The sequence below is a fragment of the Simochromis diagramma genome, unplaced genomic scaffold, assembly GCF_900408965.1.
Source record: "Simochromis diagramma unplaced genomic scaffold, fSimDia1.1 OVJJ01000802.1, whole genome shotgun sequence".
In the NCBI taxonomy this organism is placed as follows: Eukaryota; Metazoa; Chordata; class Actinopteri; order Cichliformes; family Cichlidae; genus Simochromis; species Simochromis diagramma.
This window is the reverse complement of record NW_024387492.1, coordinates 4,200,913-4,217,051: the sequence shown is the minus strand read 5'-3', so window position 1 is coordinate 4,217,051 and position 16,139 is coordinate 4,200,913. Positions and strand designations below refer to the sequence as shown.

The following is a 16,139-nucleotide window of genomic DNA, read 5'->3' as shown; positions in this document are numbered from 1 at the left end:
TATCTCACCTTCTAACCCTCTCTCGGTGCACATATGTGTGTGAATGCCCTTTCCTGGCTCCTTTCAGATAATTTATCTGCTGCTTTCCTTTCCTTTTTTTGAGAGAGATTTTTTTCTTCAGGTCCAAGAATTTAAAAACACTCCTACATACCTCCACTATGTACTGTAATGAGTGTTTTCCCTAAAAGGACTGGCTCAAAGGGGAATGTCAGTTGTGAAATGTGCTCAGCGATACTTTGACATTTTCACCTTTAACGTGGATGCTAACTAAAAGATTGCATGAATAAATGCATGCATGTTTTAACACATCCATGTTACTGTGATATGAAATTTGATTGTAATTTGTAGAATGACACAGTAAAGTAGTATCCACAAAAATATATGATATTTGTTAACAATCATTTTACAATATAGTGCATATTTGAAAGGACTATGTGCCTTTAACCTGCATTCCTTCTAATGGCCAGCAGGGGGCAACGCCTCAAGCTGCAAAAACAAGTCTACTTAATTTATTACCTCAGTAAACATGTTTCTAAAAAATGTTTGGTCAATTATTTTTTAATTTAACCCTCCTTTTTAATTTATTAATTATGATCCTAAATAAAGTAAAATACACAATAAAGCTGGGTATGCTACAGGGGACGGATGTTGTCGGCCATATGCAACTCAGGAGAAAATTATTGTTTTTTACCCAGTAATTTCCATAGAGATAATGAAAATTTTCTAATATTCACCATCAATTTCAGCTCCGTTGTGGTTTCTCCCAATGCCTTGGGGAAAAATCTTGCTTTTTAAAGATAACAGCTGCATGCAGCAACCACAAAACAAGTTGTAGGGAACGGGAGTCAACCAACATGGTTAAAAAAAGCAAAAATCTAGGGACCAAAAACAAAACACAGAGCTAAAATTTGCAAGAATTTCTTATGGGTTAATCACACTGCTACACAACACTGACTATTGTGGCATTAAACCCAGCTGCTGCTGAAGAATATAGTAATAGTATATTTCACCCTGTGTATGCTGCCACTGGCTTTGAGGTGTATAGCACTGTAATGTAAAATGTGGTGTTAAGACAACAGACTGAGTACTTGGTTAACAGCCGTGCTTTTATATTGATTATTTTAGTCTATAAATTATACACACTGAAACTTTTGCCAAAATTTCATCAATTTTTAAACAATCAAAACTTATAATATGCCTAAAACACGCCAGCAACTAAAATGGACTTTCATCTAGAACTTTATTTACTGCCTTGTCCTCACAGTGTTTTTGTTGTTTTTTCCTTCCTCTCTAATGCTGCAGAATGGCTAAAGTTTAAGATGTTCATTCCAGAGTCCTACAAACCGTACTGTTGAGAGGAAAAGTTTCAACGTTCCTTAGACAGAGCACAAGTCGAGAGAGCTTCATTAGCACATGTGGGCATACATAATGAACACTCGAGCACTGATCTAAAATAGCAGCTGGCATAATAGGACAGAAGATTAACCAAGCATGCCACATGTATGCGCACGCACACATATACAATGGATTTTACTTCACTGCCTGTGGGTTGCACTCAGTGTTCCCTGTATGTTTCTAAGTGTGTGTGTGTCTGTGTGGGAAAAAGTGCATTATTGATGCAACCCCGCCAGAGAGAGATGATGCAGATCAAAGTCTGTGATGAGGGAACATGGTGGCCACCCACCACCCAATGACAGAGAGAGGGACATAGAATGAGACAGAGGGAGAGAGAAGAAGGCCATATACCAGCTTCCTTCCTATTCAGCTCCAGCCCTCCCATGATCTCCTCCAACCTGTTTGCTCCCTCCCCTTTCCTCACCCGTCCTCCTCCTCTTGCTGCTTTCTTCTACCTCCAGCAAGCATCCCTGAAATTGCGTCACGAAGACTTGGTTCCAAATTAACAGATTGCAGAGAGTCATGAAGGATAGAAGAGGATATGAGAGGCAGAGAGAGTGGGGGGGGGGTCCGAGTTTCCATGGCGACCGCACAGGACTCCTGCTTCTTGAACGAATGCATGTGTGTCTGTGTGTGCCTGTGTGTGTGTGCGCATTCAAGGCTTTCACAGAGGGAGACACCATAAGATATTTTTTTCCTCCTTTTTTCGTTTAGGCAACAAAGAAGCATTTCTCCTACGTAAAGATGTAATTCGAACGATACGCAAGCGTACACCAACGCGCCATGTTGTGAAACATATTGCCTTCTGACTGTTTCATACTCGTTTCACAGCCAAATAAGGTGTGAAGGGATGACTGGTACATAGTAATTACAACATGCCCTGGTAAGCTTTTAGTCTGCTCCTATCATAAAACGAAGGCTAGAATCCTCACACTACATCCACATAAACCAAAAATCTGGGTAAGAAGTCACACCCAGAATCAATCTGAATCTTCAGCTCCAACGCAGGTTTCAGACTCAAAGTAGTAAGTTTTAGAAGATCGGGTGTGATCGAGTGGAACGAACATAAACAAGACGAGGCGCAAAGTCTTTCTGCGGACAATGTGACCTTGACCATGTGGCCTTAAGTAAGAAAAAAGCAGCAGGCCAGGATATAGAGCCTTCAAGTGTGCGGAAATGCCTTTTGCCAGCGTGCTGTGCACTGTTGACTCCTGGGGTTATTTTGATTGGATCATTAACAGGACAGTAACACCTAAGTGCACAGGCTGGGAGTGATGACACAACCCGTCATGTCTCTCTTTTTGTCTCTTGCTTCTCGTTCAGTTTAGTACATGACCTTCATACTACCAGCAGGTAAGAGCAGCAGAAAAAGCAGCAGCACAAGTTGCAAGCTGCTGCTAATGCTAAAGTCAAAGCATAGAGCAACAAATCTCCCAAAAATCAAATCCTAAGCAAGATTTAACAGGACTGCGTAAATATTGTAGCTAATTTTTATCTCGGTATAGCACATGTATGTGAGCTCACACATGTGCTGCACATGTACAGATGTTACTGTAGCAAGTCGCTCAGCTCAACATGTCCATTAGTAGCTTTTCTGAACCAAGAGGAGAAACTGGGTCAGAACTGTATGAAAGGGGGCACTTTTCCTCTCTCTGATTCATAAATACATACCACAATGGAAACACACTACAAATGTAGTTCTGCATTAGCCCAGACTTGAATATATCCCCACTGGAGCCCTTAACATCCTATCCTTAAGTCTTTCCATTGTGTTTATGTGTCTGAGTAGCACACTTTGGAGATATCATGTTGCATAGACTGTAGTACATTTATTATAAAGGTACTGAAGAATGCAATCCCACACATTTACACACACACATAGCGTGTTTGATGCCATGAAGGGCCAATGACCTGCTCAGTGGGAGCAGTTTTGGGTTCAGTGACTTTCTCAAGGGTGCTCAGTTACATATTTTTATGGACTGGAAAGAGATCTAATCCCATTGGAATGAAACCATGATTCATGTTAATCAACAAAAACACTTAAAGTGCACAGGCATTGTTAGTAATATTCCATTACTAGGAGCATTAAAACACTTTATTGGATTTAACGTTAATACCAGTTAACCACACGATCCCTGAACAGAAGTGTCCCTTTATCACTGGGCGTTATACCAGTGTTATGGAGAGCATCCTGAATTTTTCAACAAACACAGCCCGGGGTTATCTTGAGCGAGCTGTCTCTAGAGTTTTGGCCCCTGACATCGGCATATCCCGCATACAGATCACCATCACTCCATGAGAACAGCTATTGCACAGTTTGGATGATTATTATGTACATAATAGATTTCTGCAGGCAAGATTAACTTTGAGGTGGTGCAGACTCTTATTTGGAGAATAGTTTGCAACAAAGTGTTCGGGGGTGGATACGGCTACAGCTTTGTGGGGAAACAATGAGCGAAGAGTAACAGAAAACACAAAAGTGACAACAAAGAAAACGACCTTCTGAAAACTGTCCCTCTATCTCCGTGCTACTTCAGTGTCGATGAGACCCCGATGACACAGGATGACAAAACTCAAACCAGTGCTGACTGTTCATACTGAACTCAGATTGACAAGAAGCTCCAGAAATGAAATAAAGTCCTCATGAAAAGGAGGGAAGTTCAACAGCCTGAGTTAGTTACGAGGCGACAATCATGTCTCAACCTTGACGTTCTCTCCTCATGTCTCCCTACTCCAGCTTTATTGAAATACACAGAAGACCTGCGAGTCTTTGGGCTGGATGTTTGTACAGTGCTGCACCTCCCACACTCAACTCCGAGTGGTTTCAAAGGAACAAGGAGCCGTCACGTTGAGTGTGGGTGGTTATGGAGCTGTCTCCAACTAAAGACTTCTGATTTATGCCTAAAAACAAAACAAAACTACACTGAGCAGACACGGTAAATTCCTGCTGTCATTTCACTTCATTGGAAAAGATGTATAAGCGTAATAGGAGCAACACACCCATGTGACACTTCTCTGTGCAATACTACAGCTGATGTAATACAACTTAGATGCATTAGATAATCAAGAAAATCTAAATCATAGCATGAGCTCAATAAGAAGATGACTCTAATAAATGCCCATGTTTGTGTTTAGTACTAGCCAAACAACAAATACTGTGTAATTGTAATTACATTTGTGTACAGACGATGTTGCCTAGACTCATTTTGAGCAGATAAATGCAGTGTGATCTCACTACACGCAGCCCAATCTGCTTCTCCTCACATTGTTCTCTTGCCTGCAATCAATGACACGTTTGCTTGAATTTACTAATGCAGCATTCTTCATCACAGCAATGCACTGTGGGTCTCATTCAATGCACAATTACTTTTGGCTGGGCAGCAGCCCAGGTGTATGCACAAGCTTGCATATTAATACTGCCACACTTACGGTGTGTTAGTGCTCAACACTGGGATGCAACAAAGTTCTTACCATGCTCCGCAGCTGCACAGTAATCCTACAATCACAATGACAATTATATGGTTGGAAACTCTGCAACCCAAACAGATAGAGCATTGCAAGAAAATGCTGGAGTATCCACTTCACTACTGACAAGAGTGGCATGATGGCATCACAGCCTACCTGCAGGAAGCACACTAATAACGGTTGAGGAATTGTGCACCCACGGCAAGACAATTAAATATTTTCCCAACAACTTTCTCATTGTGATTCACAGTACCATCCATCCACCAGCAGTAGTGATATTTAAACTCTGGGTGTGGCATATCAGCATAAAGATTCAAGGGATCATATAATACATTTTGAAAACAGAGACAAATACAATCTATACACCACAACGTTCATCATATATTATAGCACACCCGTTCAGTGCAGCACTAAAGCCTGGTGCAGGTCGCCATCTAGTGGTTGAACATACTAGGCCAAAAGGAGACAGACTACATACATATTTTTTGTGCAACTTTTACAAAACCTGCACCAAAAAACAAATAACTGAGCCTTCGTGTATGTCAAATATGCATGTATTATTACATTCACTCTTTATAGCACCCCTAGGCCTTCATGTTTTTGAAAAGCACTATTCTACTAATTACAAATTATTTTATCTGCACAGGTAAAGACTGCAAGGTGTGCTGTGAACCTTGCAACCAATTCACAGGGTGACCAGATCCCAACAACCTTAATGTGGGACAAAGTGGGAACATCAGCAATGCTGAGATGTCGTTACATCATTTCAGCTGCTCTTCCGTCTGGTAATAGTTTTTAGGTATACATAGATATGTATATAGAAACCATATATACATAGATATGTAGAAGACGCCCAGACATAGATTGACAAGCCTTCTTTTGAGCAATATCTGACTTTTATTTTTTGCATTTTAGATTTTATTTACTTGGTATATTGGTCAAGATAATACCTTTGGCCTCTCATCCAAGATTTGCTGGCGGATGTCCTTGTGTTTCTCCAGTAGCCTCTCCTGTCTTTTACTCTGGGCGTCTTCCAACTAGAAACACACACACACACACACATACACACACACACACACAGTATAAGGTAATTATATCATAAAGTGAATTTGTCATAAAGTAGATGCAAATTTCAGGAAAATCTTCTCAAATTTGCAAAAAGAGCACCATTTTTCAGTGCTCTAAGTGCTCTGTAACGCCACAGCTCTATCGCTGCTCGCTTACCCGTTTGATATACTGCACCACCTCATTGACAAACGATCTGTTGATCTCTAGCTTCTCTCTGTGGGGAGGATTTATCATCAGTCAAACCAAGCAAGTAGTCAGAGTTTAACTAAATATTTAACATACGGTGACACCTAGTGGTCAAACAATTAAAACACCCAAGCCCAAATAGAAACAGCTTATTAATCCTAATATTTCCAAATACACACTTACTCTTCTGTCATATTCTTGTCTTTGGATTTGGCCTCATTGATTTTCTCTTGCCTTTTCTTGTCCATCTTCTTTTTAAGATCCTTCTTTTCTCTGTAGATGTTAGGACAATTAAAAAAAAACAATGTTGTGATTTCTGTTTGTTTCAGTGAATAAGAGTGCGTGCTGTATCCATCCTTACTTCTCACAGATGTCTCTGAGCTTTTTCAGCTGAGCGCTCTGGCATTCCTCTGCTATACTGGTCAGCTTCTCAACCAACTGGGACGAGAACGAACAGAGAACAAAAAAAATGTGACAGAAAACATCAGCTTTTTAATTAATCGTTTATTTCATAAATAATATATCACTGAAGCGACCGTTGCTGTAGTTCTGATCATAATTAAACAACATTTAGATGTTGTAAACAACAATCTCCATTAAGCTTTTTTGTTTTTTAATTCCACGCTTGGACAAACTTTTCTGACACCTGCGCTCTGCTCACTGCGCAGGGGTATTGGAGCAGAATACATTCATTTTTTTCATGCCACACAAGAGAGCTTGAGCACAGGCAGCAAAACAAAGACCGGAATATTCTACAGGGGGATGACCCAGCAGCATTCATGCTGTGGTTAGTCTGCACTTGCTTTTCTGAGCTTTAGGACAGCTGGAGATTGTCAGCACATTATCCAAAACAAATCAGTGCAAGCTCCTATTTGTGTGTGGGATCTGTTTATCCCAGTTTTACATACAGAACATGCTTGTTTATATCACTGATGTTTATGTGAGAACACAACAGCTGGCAATTATTTATCTGGGGAAAGTGCATAGGAGCGCATGTCCATACGGGCATACAAGCTTAGTATGGAGACAAGTTTCAGAATTGGTGTGGTGTCTATAAATAGGCAGCTAACAGGCAGAGCACTTGCAGTCCAAATCTCTCTTTTGGCATTATAAAAACTACAAAATATGCAGCTTCAATTTTCTGACTGAAAAGCATGGAGAGGGTTGTTTTTGTGGCTGATCCCTTTGCATTTGTATTTGTTGGACTTCCCATTAAGAGTGTTGTTTTCATTTATTTGCATTGCCAGGATGAGACGTTATCAGAACGGATGTCCCAACGCTGTGAGTGGCGTGCCAAAAAAACTAAACAAAAACAAGACTTTTACATCAGAATTCTTCTTCACTAATATGAATTAACGTCTTGTTTTTGCAGAAAAACAGAGCTACACTGTTTAGTTGGTAGGTTACTCAGCCTGTTATGCACTGATCTTGATAGATCACATTATTAAAGCTCACATGCAAAGCTTTCCACTCTCACCTGTGCATTCTGGATACTGCAGCATCAACCTAATTTGCATCACTTAGTACTTTAGGTCCTCAATCTCCCATTCATCTATGTGCAGTGTGTATCCACTGATAATTATAAGAAAGGTTGCAAAATTGTTTTGACTGGAATACGTGCGGAATTAACTGAACTAAAGCTTTGTTTGTGCATTCAAATGGCATTTTAAAAGCAGTCCCAGAAAATAATAAAAGGGGGAATGGAGATCAGGGATATCTTATAGAGAATAAAGTGGTGCGTGGTGTCCCTGTAAGAGCATGTGCCAAAAGGGTTTTAAAAGCCTGTACATTTGCACATCTGCAGTTAGTGTTATTTATTCAATTCACAGTTCAAATATGTGAACGTGTATGACCTTCTCCTGCCCTCTCTTCAAGCATATTTTACTATATCTGGTCAATTCAAAGGATCCCTTGAACGTTGATCAATGGCTCCTTGCACTGAATTATTTCCTTTTCCTTCTGAGCTGAATTAGCAGCTCAAAGGGAAAGAAACCAAAGCTATGAGCCAGGAAAACTTCCTAAACAGTCATTTCCCTTGTAATTTTTCCATTCACATGTTCCTCTGGCAGTGCCAGTGATTCCATCTCAAAGTGTTACACACTGTGTCACCAGAGTATTAAATGATTACGGCTATCAGCCTGTGTGATTTACAGCCAAAAATGACTGCAACACGCAGCGACATCCGCTCTGGGAGCAAATGAAAATTACACAGAACATAATTTTTGTTTTCATCTAAGTTTTATTCAGATCAAGTTGGCCTGAATAATGAATAGAAGTCATAAAGGGGATTACTGTCTTTATTTACAGACTTGGTTTATTCACACAGTATCAGACAGGTCTAGACGAGGGTCTTCTTCACATCTGCACATAATTAATTGTCGGATTTGAGGAGAAGTACCTGCTTGATGTGTTCTCGTTTCTGGTATTTTTCGCTGTAGTATTGCTCCTGGCGAAGTGTGAGGAGCTGCTGTTGCTGCTGTTCCTTCAGTTCGGCCAGTCTCTGGCTGCACTCCTGGTCCAGGTCACACAGCTCTTGGTCCAGTGTGGACAGAGATTGTTCAGACCGACTGGACACATGCGTGCAAACACACAAACAAAACATGCACAAATTAAGATAGATACTTCAATCGCAGCAGAGTATCTTATGCAGTAACTGTTAGAATCATTAGAGCATTACTAATCTATAATGCTCACTTCTGACTCCTAAATTTATTTACATGACCTACTAGATTACCTTTGCATGATGTGGAAAATAATAAAAAATGATTATTTCTCCCGTACTAGGCCTTGGTGCAGCAGCTCAGTTCATCACCTGTCCGAAATGAGCTATTTTACTTCTTTTCCTCCTATTCCCGCCAACCAACTTTGGTGTGGCCATGTTTTGCAAACAGAGGGTTTAACAGCAGGTAGGCTTCTGCACTCACAAAGACTCGTCTCACATTTGCCAAAAGATGAAGAATTTGGGGAAAATATTCTGTGAGCAAATTATTGAGCACTGATGTAAAACAAAGAAAATGTGAACGAAAATCAGGAGAGGAATAATGGGTTCACTTTAAATTTCTGACCACATGTCTGCTGCACATTAAAATATTCTTTTCATGCACTTTCTCAGGAAGTGATGGTAAAAACTTTGATGTTAGGTGTTTGAAGTTATTTATAACACAAAGAAAGACCGGGCAGGTGGAGTCTGTGATATAGACACTTGTTCTGGACATGAACATGCCTGAAACTTGGAGGAAGTCTTAAGCAACATTAAAATTCTATGAACAGCTCAGCAACTAATACTTGTGTTTGCTTTTAACTAGTACTGTATGCACTCCACTGTGGTGTGGCATATTGAGTTTGCATGTACTTTTTTTTTTACATAGTTTAACAGAATCATTATCACCTCATAAAATATGTAAAAAGCTTCTGTGGTATTTACAGTAAGATGTGTGCACAACAGCATGTGTGGTTATTTTGTAAGTTTCAGTCTATTTCTGCGGTTTAGGACTTACATGAAAATTTTCAATACAATTCACAAAATAGCACTATTAAAATTAAAATGTGGAATATAGTCAGAAATCTGCACTTTTGACACAGGTTGAATCGGAGGCTCATCAGGGCTGTGCCACTGCTGGGTCCTCTTAAATCGGTTATGTGGTCTGGCATGTCCACTGACTCCACACTTGTCTATAGTGTAGTGGTTAACAAATTTGCCTGACAAGCAAAAGATCCTCAGTTTGATCCCAGGAGAGAAACAAATCCCTTTAGAGATGTGTCAGGAAGAAAATGAAAATCTTCCAAATCAAACATGCGGAGCAGCCTGCTCTGGGAGCAAAGTAGCTTTTATGTTGGAAAAAAAGAGCTTGTTACTAATTGTATTTTTGGTGGATTTCTTTTAAAGACACAGAGCAGGAGGGGACGACTTCAAAAACAAAAAGAAGGCAAATAAAAGTAAAACTGAACACTAGAAAAGGAGGCCACCTACCTTTTCTTACCATCTCTTTTATGGCTCTTTTGCAGGGCAGAGCGCCGACGCTGATGCTGGCTCTGCAGCTCCGACACACGAGCCTGGTGCTCCTTGATCAGCTCGCTGGTCTTGCGGTGGTGTTTCCGAACCAGCTCCTTCATCTCCTTGTACTGCTTTCTCTGCTCCCGAACGAAGCCCTTCTGTTGCTTCAGCTCCTCCACTGTCTGAGCCTCCAGTTCTAAATACAAGAGAAAGGTCAAGGGAAAAGATTTCTAATGAAAAAATTATAAACTACTGTACAACAAACTTTTATATGTTCACTATACTGTTTCCCATCGCCAAGGAAGGCCATAATAGTAAAGTGCTGTTACTCTGCAAAAGCAACCATGAATAATTAATCTTGAACAAAGAAATATGACCTTAATATGGGCAACACAGGGATTTATTATCTTGCAAATCAAGTCAAAAGGTCTAATAAATACTTAATTTTGATAAGAAGTGATTTCAAATAAAGATAGGAACAGAGATCAGTAAAATCACTATAGATCTAGCAATCAGAAGCTCACCCGTGAGAACACTCTGGATGATGTCTTCAGTCTTCACTGATGGCTTTAATGAGCCTGTTCAGAATTCACAGGATCAGTGAAAGTGGGAGTAAAGTCAGTAAACTGGGTATAAACAGCGATATCTATATTAATCTAATGCATTGTTATATATATTAAATCAAGTCAGACAGTAAGAAAAAAAAATAATATTCCCCAAGATTATATCAAAGATTTACTTATTCAAATAATTAGTTAGAAACTAAATGTACATTAATCAAATACATTTAGTTTGACCAGATTCCATTAAATTTAAGATTGTTCGTATATACCACAATGATATGAAAAATGTACAAAATTACTCAAAGTCATCCTTTCAGGCATGAATATCTTTTTGACTGTGGACGTGTAGCGATGATTGATGATAATGAAGGCAGGTACGCTGTTTTAGTACCTGCAGGCTGAGGCTGGTGGCTGACCAGCGACTGAGGTTTGGGGGGAGTGGGTGTGTGGCTCAGTCCGTTCTCAGCGGGCGTTATCCTCTGATCCTTTGATTCTGAGGGGGCATCACTTATTGTCTCCACCTGTGCATCATATGAAACATTCAGGATTAAGCAAATGCAAAGTAAAACTACTGCAGAACAACTTAAATCCCAAATATCATTTAAATCAGGCAGAATTATACTTCCAAACTTCTTCATATGAAGTACAATATAAAAAAGAAGAAAACAAAAAACCAGACGCTTGAGTCTAACAGTAGGAGTAATTCCTTCCTTTGCACCTGTATTCAGAACTCACTTGTTGGCCCTGTTGTGTCGTGCAGCTTAGTTTGTAGACATAGCTTTGGTAACCCACTCTCAGCATGGTTTCCTGAGGCGCAGCAGATCTTAATTTCCCGTCGGCCTGCCTGAATGTCGGCCTATACGCTCTTATCTCTGAAAGGTTAATGCAATTTTAAATGATCTAGTTTTTTTGTCATGCTAACCGAATGTTTCCCTTTTTTCTCCCCTCTGCTCTCTACACTTATCTCCCCGCACTGTGCTCCGCGCTCCACGCTCTGCCTCTTTCGGTCACTGTTTCCATGGTCACAGCATGATACAGCTCTCTGCTGGCCATTCTCGTGGGTAATCATATCAGCTGGCAGAACAGATCAAAGAAGCCCTTCAGGAACAACCCTGCTCTCCGGTTCGCTTTTCCTAATAACCCCAGATAACTCCGTCCTGCCTTGTCTGTCATCCTAAATTTATCCTCACTCCAGTCTTAGAAATCATCTCTCCTCAGTAATTAAGTCTGTGTCTGTTACCTGATACACTGGCACCTACATTACTCGTGCTCGTCTCCATTGAGTAAATTCAAACAGTCCCCTACTTGCAAATGAACAACTTCAGTTCCTTAAGTTGTTTTCAAACTGGAGCCTGTACTAAAATTTAAGCTTACTGCCGACTCTAGTTTAACTGTGTGATTGCCTATACTCCCTGTATATACTGTGCATCGTTGGTCACTACGTGCTTTAATGTGTGAAGTAGATTGTACTGTTATTGCGTGGGGCAGGGTTAAAGTGAGAAATACCATCTTTGTAAACAAAGTTTAGTTGCATTTTTGCAAAAAAAAAAGAAACAAAAATATTTTAAACCTGCAATGTTTTAAACAGTAGTCTTGGTCTTTGGTGATTCTTTTGTATGAAACCATTGTCAGGGCTGTGTAAGTCTGCACTTCAATCACATCTCATGACACAGTTAAGCAAAGTACACTAAAATTTAAATTTTGGTTAAGTGTTCCTGGTTAGGAGCGAAAGATAAAACATTACAGCATACAAAGTGCAATCTTAATAGACTGATAATACGATAAAATAATAACATTAACACAGCTAAGGTGAGTGTAGATAGGCTTTATAGTAGGAGACTTACAATTAAGACACTAGTTAGAGGTCAGGTACACTGCAAAGCGATCACAGCTCCCTAGTACTACAGGCCCTTCGCCCCTCAGTCTACTCAGCATAGCCTCATGACACAGTCTCACACATCAGGACTTTCCATTCATGTGGAATTGTGGGTTTGTGGGTGACTTCGTAACTTAAAATAGACTGTGATGGTGTACAGAGGCAAAATGACAAAAACTGTGTCTCTGTCCAACTACCTAAGGACCTGACGGTAAACTCCACTGACTTCTGAGCATCTTTTTAAACAACCTCTGTATTTATGTAAGCTTAAAGTGTCCCCCCACCACTATTTATCTATCACAGGTTTTATCTGTATTTCAATTTTGAAATTATTTTCATCAGCACTGTAGGAAGTATTCCAGTGCTTTACTGTTGCTCTTTTACTTGAGTCACAATACATCACAAAATCATTCAAAACACTGTAAACAACAGTTAAACACACAGACCTGCATTTAAGATATTATTTGGGTAAAACTATATAGATACTGTTAGGATTTCATGTACTTTAAGGCTGGCCTTTTTCTTAAAAACATCAGGCATAAAATAAAGCGTCCCCTGAGAATCAGTGGTAATATACGCAGGGGTGATTTGTGATATCTAGCAGATCGATGCCATATTAGACTTGATGCTGCTGCAATGACGCTATAGCAGTGGTTGGAAATACAGTCTCTCATGGGTGACCAAGAAACAAAAACTGTTCCAAACAAAGTCTGCTGATAGTATCTGTGTGAACTTGTGGTGCTGTGCTTAATAATCCATCATTTTATTCACTAGTGCTATTAGATGGCTGTGGGTTTCAAAGCACTTACGATGGTATTAAAAGGCCTTTTACGCTTTTCTCTTTCTAAATTGTTTCTGCTCTCTTTATCTTCTCACCTTCCCCATGATATATTTTGACTTCTTAACCAGATTCTTCCTCATAACGAGGAGAGTGCCCATCTGGATGAGGGACCGCTCATCTCATCAGCGACTGATTATTGGCCTCAAAGCTTTTTACGCATGAACACAAAGAGTACAGAGGAGAGACACATGTTGGACGACCTGTGATGCAGAGAGAACTACAAACACACACACACACACCTCTTTGTCACCCTCCTCCTCCCCTCCCTCTTCCAAGGTGAGAGCAGCCAGCTGATTGGCTCTTTGCTCCATCAGGTTGACATAGCGGATTGGATTGGACAAGGCTTCAATGACGTCTGAGGACAGGGAAGAAAAGAGTGATGACGAAAAAACCACGTTTCTTTTTCTGTTTTGCTTCTTTCTTGCGATCACCTGACTTACCTGCAAATGTGTCTGGGACATAGTCCTTTACTTCAACATACACAAACAGAGCAGGTAACGTCAGGGACTGGTTCTTCTCATTCCTCAGACTGATGTAGTGATAGCCTGCAAGGTTTGGGTTAGATTTTAATTCTATCATTCCAGAAACAACAGTTTTACATCAAAGCAAAGAACAGCTGGACCGATACTGGATTTTTTAGACTGATACAGATATCTGGTAATGAAACAATATTTTTTCATTTCTTTCACAGACATGAAATATGCACAGATTTCCCTAAAACTGTTACATGTAATTATTTATAAGTCCCTACTGAGACAATAATGGCAATGCAGTTTAAATAAATCTTGTTCTATTGTCACAACAAGTCGTGCATTACTTGCTCCAAACAAAGTGCCAACGTGGAAGCTGTAGAGTGGCCTTTGGTCGAGCAACTATGCAATATCAACAGTCATAACATGGTTGGTTCTTTTTAAATTTGCATCTATCAGCTGTTCTAAAATCAGATACTGATATATCAGTCAACAGCTGATATCGGCATACCAACAAATCAGGGCAGAAATATCGGTCGGGCTCTAGAGCAAAGCAAAGCTTATGCAAATGTTCATGATTTATCAAACTGTATTATAAATATATAAAGTCTAATATAAGTTACTTTTTTTTATATTGACCAAACGCCAACCTATGTGTGAAATTATGCTGAATAAGTGCAAAGTTTTGTCACCTGGACGGATGGCTGACACAGGAATGATGCGGTGTCCGATAAACTTCCCTCCTTCCTCAAACACTGCTATCCTCAGTGATGCTAGCGTGGGCAGGACAACCTAAGAATAATATTATGAATGGGAATAAAACACACAAATTGTTTTTACTGTTATATTATTAACTGGAAGCAGATGGTCAAGATTAATGCAGCCAACCTTTTTTTTTTTAACAGTGGCTTTGCTGCTTAAATCCACAGGTATAAACTGAATGTGAATGCGTTAAATTATCTAAAGATGTCAAAATGGAAATTAAATGACACCCCAGGTTTTTTTCAAGCTTTATGACATATAGCCATTACAGCTACCTATCAATATCTGCATATTGATAGCCACAGTAGTCAAATCCCTTGAGTGAATTAGTAGATAAGTTCAAAGGGATGAAAAAGGATTGATGGACTGTACATCAAGAACACTGCATATACAGTCTATGATTGGAATTAATGTTACCACTGCGTGTGTACAAGGCCATAGTTTCACCTTCTTAAAAACAATGGCTTCCTCTTCCCAGACAGGATTGATGGCATTGCCCTGAGAGGTCTTGGTCTTGAATGCTTTTCTCTTTGTGTCCACTGGTAAACCAAACATGTCGATCTCCACGTATGTGCCCACTTTCTTATCTGACAGGAACTGGCCTGAGATGATCTGGAAGGAAAATTTTAATTATACAGAGAGAAAGCTACACACACACACACGTACACACACAAAACACAAACATAAACACACCTTCACAGACAGTGTGTTGGCTACTATCCCATCCACTGTGCTCTCGGTAAATGGGTCAAAGTGCTTATCCGGCCGTCTCATAAACTCTGGTTTCAGTCTGTAGCCACATTTCCCATTGTATTCATACATGCCCAGGTTGAGCTGCATTGATAAATCTGTGGGGTGAGGATAGGAACATATTTAAACCTGGATAATGACATAAAAGTGAGAGTGTTTTAGTTTATTCTACAGTGTGAAGGAATGTGTTTTGGGCTTCCCTCTCACCAATAGTCTGGAAATTGAGAGCCACCAGCTGACAGCCTGCGTTCCAGAACAGCTGAGGGTTGTAGTTGGATGAATCCACTCGAGTGCCTTTAGGGTAGATCCTGCTCAGCTGCAGCTTGTTGTATCTGAACAGCGCTTGTTAAGGGCAAGACTGCATGACCTGCATCTGAAAATACTTTCTAAGTGATGCTACTAAACATCTGCTGGGATTACTACTCCAAAATCACTCACAAACAACATAATCCACAGAAGCAAGTTAAGGAAAAAGCTAAAAGGAACACACTCAGCCTTTGTCTACTATGAAGGGGTAAAATGAAGCTGAAATAACAGGCTATTCTTCAGTTCATCTATGCTTGAAACACCTATGCTCATCTACTCTGAGCTTTTCACCCATCAGCTCCAAAAAATGAGCCCAGACACTCTCAGAAGAAGTTCATTTATTCTCGTGTAACTTTCGATCACTACCAACAGCTCATGACGTTCTCGACACCACAACAGATATAAATATCCCTCTCCTCTATCACTGCACTTGTGAGCAAGACCTCGAGATACTTGGAGTCCC

General features: G+C 40.0%; 1 protein-coding gene across 3 annotated transcripts in view; it reads right to left on the bottom strand.

Moving 5' to 3' along the window:
- LOC120724670 (1-phosphatidylinositol 4,5-bisphosphate phosphodiesterase beta-1) overlaps nucleotides 1–16,139 on the bottom strand; it is a 119,482-nt gene that overhangs the window by 6,160 nt on the left and 97,183 nt on the right. The window contains exons 19-33 of one of the 3 annotated variants that reach the window (XM_040016968.1): nucleotides 15,578–15,702; nucleotides 15,314–15,468; nucleotides 15,068–15,232; nucleotides 14,551–14,650; nucleotides 13,829–13,933; nucleotides 13,628–13,743; nucleotides 11,063–11,192; nucleotides 10,633–10,686; nucleotides 10,085–10,304; nucleotides 8,513–8,681; nucleotides 6,476–6,552; nucleotides 6,298–6,387; nucleotides 6,085–6,142; nucleotides 5,811–5,897; nucleotides 4,867–4,891 (exon numbers count right to left, since the gene is read on the bottom strand). In XM_040016968.1, coding sequence (XP_039872902.1) covers nucleotides 4,867–4,891; nucleotides 5,811–5,897; nucleotides 6,085–6,142; nucleotides 6,298–6,387; nucleotides 6,476–6,552; nucleotides 8,513–8,681; nucleotides 10,085–10,304; nucleotides 10,633–10,686; nucleotides 11,063–11,192; nucleotides 13,628–13,743; nucleotides 13,829–13,933; nucleotides 14,551–14,650; nucleotides 15,068–15,232; nucleotides 15,314–15,468; nucleotides 15,578–15,702 — 1,676 coding nt within the window. Of the gene's footprint in view, nucleotides 1–4,866; nucleotides 4,892–5,810; nucleotides 5,898–6,084; nucleotides 6,143–6,297; nucleotides 6,388–6,475; nucleotides 6,553–8,512; nucleotides 8,682–10,084; nucleotides 10,305–10,632; nucleotides 10,687–11,062; nucleotides 11,193–13,627; nucleotides 13,744–13,828; nucleotides 13,934–14,550; nucleotides 14,651–15,067; nucleotides 15,233–15,313; nucleotides 15,469–15,577; nucleotides 15,703–16,139 lie in introns of those variants that run through there. The other 2 variants (XM_040016969.1, XR_005693969.1) reach the window with 2 other exon arrangements.